Genomic DNA, 7,203 nt, shown 5'->3' with positions numbered 1-7,203 from the left:
CCCCATCATAGCACTGAGACTGCACTTGTGAAGGTGGTAAATGATCTTTTAATGGCATCAGACCGAGGCTCTGCATCTGTCCTCGTGCTCCTAGACCTTAGTACTGCTTTTTTTTGTGTGAATTTAAGTATGCTCTCTCTAATTCTCTCTTTCACTCTTTCTTTCTCTCTCTCGGAGGACATGAGCCCTGGGACCATGCCTCATGACTACCTGGCATGATGACTCCTTGCTGTCCCCAGTCCACCTGGCTGTGCTGCTGCTCCAGTTTCAACTGTTCTGCCTGTGATTATTATTATTTGACCATGCTGGTCATTTATGAACATTTGAACATCTTGGCCATGTTCTGTAATAATCTCCACACGGCACAGCCAGAAGAGGACTGGCCACCCCACATAGCCTGGTTCCTCTCTAGGTTTCTTCCTAGGTTTTGGCCTTTCTAGGGAGTTTTCCTAGCCACCGTGCTTCTACACCTGCATTGCTTGCTGTTTCGCGATTTGCAGTCGAACTAGAGATTCCGAATCAGTGAAACAGAAACAAGGTCGGCACAGTTCCTACACCCGCTATCACTAATTCTGACATCTTGGGGAGATGAGAGTCGTAGGCTGAACCAATTATAGGGTACGAACCTAGAAAGCCTGAGCTTATTCAGTAGTCCCATTGTATTACGACCGGTGGTAGCCGGTAGCAAAGGGTAAGTCCTAGGGGGTAAGACCCGGGTGGGGTTGGTTACCTGCTATACCTGTAACGAGAGGGTGAAAGTCTCAGCCGCAGTGGCCATGCGGCAGTAGAGTGGGTGTGGATGGATAAAGTGACATGCTTGTGTACTAGGATAAAATGTTGCCATTCAGGGTTAGAAGAAAAGCAAAAGATACTCAAACGCTGTTGGATTTGGGTGTATTAGCAGTAGCAATAAAGAGAGGTTGGTTTTATGCCCTGTTGGGGTGGGGAACCATGACAGATTATGTGGAAATAGGAAGACAAGTGTGAATCATTTTGGTAATGTGTGTTATCAACAACAGTGATATTTGAACAGATTAGAGATGACTATCCATAACAATAAAATCCTTCATACAGTGAGGTTAGGTTACCATACTTGTCCTGCCCCACAGCTGTAGACACAGCCTTCTCCAGGTCCTCAGACACTAGCTGGAGATCCATTACAGGATGTCTGTCACCTCACTGAGCCCCTATTGCAGGTTCGGGGTCACATCCACTTGAATGTCCTTCATATGACGAACCTCCTACAGAGCAAATGAGGAAAACATGATATATGTTTAGTAGCAATAGAATATGGGAATTTGATCTCAACGCTACCTACAGCTAACATATTTATTTATGTATGTGATCTATGTAAATAAATAAATATATCACACCTGTAAAACTGTGAAGGACTATAGGTGGAGGCCTACCCATTTCCCAGGAGCATTGTAAAACGTGGATTTGGGTACAGTGTTTATTTCCCCTAATATCTTTGAAGATTACACCTAAAATAATTAGGCCTACTTCTTTCTACTGCTGATCTGAGACCATTAGGGTTAATCATTACAGATATAAATGCAATATATGGAGTAGAAAAGATTGCCTGCCCACCAACTTGATAAGAATCAACATATGTTCTACATGGTCTATTTCTATCTGAACGTAACAACTCAATCAAGCTTGTTAATTGATCGTTAAGCCATGTTTGTCAGGTAAACGGTCATTAGTGGCCTATATAAGCCTCATACAGGCCATGGGAAGACATTACCTGTTGATAACACAGATTATTTTCATGATCATGGGAGGTGTGAGAGAATTGCTGCTCGTTGTGATGACTGTGGGGGTTGTCAAAGGTTGGTTCACTAATGTTTAAGGGATTTGTTTGGTAAATATGCTTAACTTTATAAGTTGGGTATTAATATTTGACTGTCTGTATCTTCCGCGTTGGTCATCTTTTATTCTTCACTGCTATTAATATATGTAGCTATTTTGTGCGAACTCAACTTCTGTCAACACTTTCTCCTCAGTTTCTTGTTACCCTGTTGGAAAGTCCCAGAAGCAAGATCAAGTCTCTCTGCAGAGGAGACTTGGAGGTAATGTTTATTTCCACAACCCTTCTAGCTATGTTCTTTGTCACTGTCTATGGTGCTGCTGTGTTTGACACTCATTCAACAGCATAGAGTAACTCGGTCTAAATAATGCTGTCAAACCTTTTGCTTGTGTACCTTAACCTAAATTTTTCAGAGCTGTCATCAAATGACGTCTCCATTGTGCATGCCCTGGCCTTGCTCCGATCCATAGGGTCTAACGCTAAACAAGCCAGAGAAGGTACGGCCTGAAACGTATACTTTGAAACCTGTTGGGTTCATGTTGCTCAAAATTCGATTAGCAATTTGGCCTAGACCGTGTAGAACAGATGTGTTGCTGTAGAATACCCAACTGTTCCTTTTGTTTTCTCTCAAGAGTATTTAGAGACCAATGAAGTAGAATCCCAAGCTTCTCCAAACCATGGTATTTCTCTGGCAAATTATGCCCTGTCCTCTGAGGAGAAGCTGAGGCGCATGTCCTCTGACGACGCCACTGAAGCTGCGACCGGCCCGTCCTCTGACGACGCCACCTCTGAAGCTGCGACCGGCCCGTCCTCTGACGACGCCACCTCTGAAGCTGCGACCGGCCCGTCCTCTGACGACGCCACCTCTGAAGCTGCGACCTCTGACGACGCCACCTCTGAAGCTGCGACTCCTGACGACGCCACCTCTGAAGCTGCGCTGCGACCGGCCCGTCCTCTGACCGGCCCGTCCTCTGACGACGCCACCTCTGAAGCTGCGACCGGCCCGTCCTCTGACGACGCCACCTCTGAAGCTGCGACCGGCCCGTCCTCTGACGACGCCACCTCTGACGCCACTGACGCTGCGACGGCCCGTGACGCCACCTCTGAAGCGCCACCTCTGAAGCTGCGACCGGCCCGTCCTCTGGCGACGCCACCTCTGAAGCTGCGACCGGCCCGTCCTCTGACGCCACGCCACCGGCCCGTCTGACCTCTGACGCTGCGACCGGCCCGTCCGGTGACGACGCCACCTCTGAAGCTGCGACCGGCCCGTCCGGTGACGACGCCACCTCTGAAGCTGCGACCGGCCCGTCCGGTGACGACGCCACCTCTGAAGCTGCGACCGGCCCGTCCGGTGACGACGCCACCTCTGAAGCTGCGACCGGCCCGTCCGGTGACGACGCCACCTCTGAAGCTGCGACCGGCCCGTCCTCTGACGACGCCACCTCTGAAGCTGCGACCGGCCCCTCTGTCCTCTGAAGCTGCGACGCCACCTCTGAAGCCCGTCCTGCGACCTCGGCCCGTCCTCTGACGACGCCACCTCTGAAGCTGCGACCGGCCCGTCCTCTGACGACGCCACCTCTGAAGCTGCGGCCGGCCCGTCCTCTGAAGCCACCTGCGACCCGTCCTCTGACGGCCCGTCCTCTGACGACGCCACCTCTGAAGCTGCGACCCCGGCCCGTCCTCTGACGCTGCGACGCGCCACCTCTGAAGCTGCGACCGGCCCGTCCTCTGACGACGCCACCTCTGAAGCTGCGACCGGCCCGTCCTCTGACGACGCCACCTCTGAAGCTGCGACCGGCCCGTCCTCTGACGACGCCACCTCTGAAGCTGCGACCGGCCCGTCCTCTGACGACGCCACCTCTGAAGCTGCGACCGGCCCGTCCTCTGACGACGCCACCTCTGAAGCTGCGCGGCCCGTCCTCTGGCGACGCCACCTCTGAAGCTGCCCCCGTCCTCTGACGACGCCACCTCTGAAGCTGCGACCGGCCCGTCCTCTGACGCGCCACCTCTGAAGCTGCGACCGGCCCGTCCTCTGACGACGCCACCTCTGAAGCTGCGACCGGCCCGTCCTCTGACGACGCCACCTCTGAAGCTGCGACCGGCCCGTCCTCTGACGACGCCACCTCTGAAGCTGCGACCGGCCCGTCCTCTGACGACGAAGCTGCGACCGGCCCGTCCTCTGACGACGCCACCTCTGAAGCTGCGACCGGCCCGTCCCGGCTGACGACGCCACCTCTGAAGCTGCGACCCGTCCTCGGCCCGTCCTCTGACGACGCCACGAAGCTGCGACGCCCGCCTCTGACGACGCCACCTCTGAAGCTGCGACCGGCCCGTCCTCTGGCTGACGACGCCACCTCTGAAGCTGCGACCGGCCCCTCTGTCCTCTGACGCCACGAAGCTGCGACCGGCCCGTCCTCTGGAAGCTGCGACCGGCCCGTCCTCTGACGACGCCACCTCTGCGACCGGCCCGTGCGCCACCTCTGAAGCTGCCCGGCCCGTCCTGACGACGCCACCTCTGAAGCTGCGACCGGCCCGTCCTCTGGCGCCACCTCTGAAGCTGCGACCGGCCCGTCCTCTGACGACGCCACCTCTGGTGCTGCGACCGGCCCGTCCTCCGACGACGCCACCTCTGAAGCTGCGACCTCTGGCCCGTCCTCCGCCACGACGCCACCTCTGGTGCTGCGACCGGCCCGTCCTCCGACGACGCCACCTCTGAAGCTGCGACCGGCCCGTCCTCTGACGACGACGCCACCTCTGGTGCTGCGACCGGCCCGTCCTCCGACGACGCCACCTCTGGTGCTGCGACCGGCCCGTCCTCCGACGACGCCCACCTCTGGTGCTGCGACCGGCCCGTCCTCCGACGACGCCACCTCTGAAGCTGCGAACGGCCCGTCCGGCGACGACATGGATATCTGACGTGGGACATGCAAGAGTTCATGGGTACTCTAGTCCAGTCTGTAACTGCATTTGCTTGTTTTGGCTCAATTAAACATTAACTGTAATACTTGTGTCCTCTGTATTGTTGAGGTCTATGACCTGACTTGAGTAACTGGGGTGATGGCAACATTTATTTAGCATTATATCAATGCGCCAGCAATATTACTCTGACCCCTGTGTTTCAAATTGCCATTTGACTTAAGCTACATTTGCTCAGTGTTGGTCCATTTATGCTAGTAGCATCACATGATACCTCAAACAGCATTTTCACATTTATTTCTGAAGCCATTTCCGGTCACAACTTGCAGACTTGTTTACGTGTTGCTGTGTGTTTTGCCTACTTTGCTACATGATAACTTTACGGGTTTTACTTTTTAATTACCGTTTATTTTTGTTTTTCCCTCTATTTTTCACTCGTGTCAGGGTTGCGTCAATTCGAATCTGGTATCAGGGTAAATATGACAATGAGGCTAAGCAATAAGTGGTAAATGCATTGTTTGTATATACGGGCTCTCTGTCCCACCACAGGGCAAAACAGAACTGACTTGTTCCTGAGAAAAATATTAAAATATACTCGGTAGTTCCTGCTTCCGAGCCGGCCTGTCACAGCAGATAATATTCAATCACATATGGTAACGGGCTATAGTGCATAACACAATCCTCATAATCCCCCTTTTTACACCCCTGTGGGGTTTAACCACACCATCCGATATACTAGGTTGCTGATGAACCCAGAAACTTTAAACCTTTATTTTGTGAATCAATGAAGTGATGCATGTCCCTTAACATTTATATAGAAACTGGAGTTTTTGATTCCCCCTTTTGACACCCACAAGGGTGTCACTCATTATCCTATATTTCAGTGCTCCCAACAGTAATATGTTAACAGCATTTCATGAAAATAATACAAAGTTAAATAAAACATTTTTTACAGAAACAAAAAATCAACCAAGAAATGGAACAAATCAAGTGATATATGCTTTTGTCTCCCCCTTTTGACACCCATAAGGGTCAAAAACAGGATAACACTTTGTTTATTGACATGTAAGATATAGGATACAACTTTGGTCATGGAAAACAAAGTAAAGCAGAGCAAAGCATTATAAACCATCTGGTCCTCTCAGCTACTCCTATCCTGTACCAGTTGGGCTTCATGCCACCCAGGGACTCCAAACCTTCACAACAGGGAGAACAAACATACTGGAAAGAACTTATCATAAAACAAAAACGTAAAAGAAGGAACTGTGGTGGTGTAATATTTATTCTACTACCTCACCCACAGCACACCATGGGTCATCCTCAGTCAGTCTCATCCTCCCCTGAAAGCTTGATTCAGTATCAGCATCTCCAACTGGAGCATCAAGCAAAGGCATCATGCCTGAAGCCTTCACATCTGTAACAGACTTCTTAAAACACGGTATGATGCAAGCAGCACAACACATCAATAATAAAAATACAAGAATTAGGGTCAGAAATCCAGTAACCACCATATCAGTGTACTTACCAAACCAGGCTCCCAACCAAGAGAACATTCCAGACTCCTCCACCCCCGCCATGGTCCTCATCTCAGCAGATAGTGCATCAAGCCCACTAAGGGCCTTAGATATACTACCATCTGGACTGGTGTTATTAGGAATAAACGTGCAACATTGTTCACCAAACATCTTACAGACACCCCTCTGACTGGCAAGAAGCATATCCAAAGCAAGTCTATTCTGTCTGGCAACCCTAGATGTGGCCTCCAGCTGTTCAGACATACCAGTGAGTGCATCACGGGAGTAATTCACAAAACGCTGTTGATTATAGTAGATATAATTTATCCATGCAGTCTGTCTTGCATCCACTATGGCTGGACCTATAATAGGTAGTAAGTGCCAGAGTCCATCATTCCTACCCAAGGCCTGAAACTCATGAGGAACCCCCACTGGCACACCCAACAGATTATTGTGTATGTAAAATCAAATCAAATCAAATGTATTTATATAGCTCTGGCTGTGCCGTGTGGAGAGTATTACAGAACATGGCCAAGATGTTCAAATGTTCATAAATGACCAGCATGGTCAAATAATAATAATCACAGGCAGAACAGTTGAAACTGGAGCAGCAGCACGGCCAGGTGGACTGGGGACAGCAAGGAGTCATCATGCCAGGTAGTCATGAGGCATGGTCCTAGGGCTCATGTCCTCCGAGAGAGAGAAAGAAAGAGAGAAAGAGAATTAGAGAGAGCATACTTAAATTCACACAGGACACCGGATAGGACAGGAGAAGTACTCCAGATATAACAACCTGACCCTTGCCCCCCGACACATAAACTACTGCAGCATAAATACTGGAGGCTGAGACAGGAGGGGTCAGGAGACACTGTGGCCCCATCCGATGACACCCCCGGACAGGGCCAAACAGTAAGGATATAACCCCACCCACTTTGCCAAAGCACAGCCCCCACACCACTAGAG

The 7,203-nt window shown here is 51.0% G+C and overlaps 1 protein-coding gene and 1 long non-coding RNA gene across 3 annotated transcripts; one reads left to right on the top strand and one right to left on the bottom strand.

Moving 5' to 3' along the window:
* Positions 1-1,703: 1,703 nt before the first annotated feature.
* LOC127918309 (polysialoglycoprotein-like) lies at positions 1,704-4,812 on the top strand. The gene is given in 11 exon segments (XM_052501605.1): positions 1,704-1,832; positions 2,007-2,072; positions 2,224-2,307; positions 2,443-2,866; positions 2,920-3,267; positions 3,324-3,418; positions 3,506-3,701; positions 3,811-4,023; positions 4,297-4,468; positions 4,471-4,638; positions 4,640-4,812. Coding segments are annotated over 11 exon segments (1,953 nt in total). The 5' UTR covers positions 1,704-1,732; the 3' UTR covers positions 4,727-4,812.
* LOC127918313 (uncharacterized) lies at positions 4,229-4,678 on the bottom strand. Of its 2 annotated transcripts, none has more exons than XR_008099760.1 (3): positions 4,642-4,678; positions 4,360-4,437; positions 4,229-4,264 (listed from the first exon to the last, which is right to left on the bottom strand). It is a non-coding gene; the product is annotated as an uncharacterized LOC127918313 (long non-coding RNA). The 2 variants fall into 2 exon arrangements; XR_008099761.1 differs by lacking the exon at positions 4,642-4,678 and adding an exon at positions 4,563-4,599.
* Positions 4,813-7,203: the final 2,391 nt, after the last annotated feature.

The sequence above is a fragment of the Oncorhynchus keta genome, unplaced genomic scaffold (genome assembly GCF_023373465.1).
Source record: "Oncorhynchus keta strain PuntledgeMale-10-30-2019 unplaced genomic scaffold, Oket_V2 Un_contig_1398_pilon_pilon, whole genome shotgun sequence".
NCBI classification, from domain to species: domain Eukaryota; kingdom Metazoa; phylum Chordata; class Actinopteri; order Salmoniformes; family Salmonidae; genus Oncorhynchus; species Oncorhynchus keta.
Note: the sequence above shows the minus strand (reverse complement) of the source record. Positions and strands in the feature narration are given on the sequence as shown.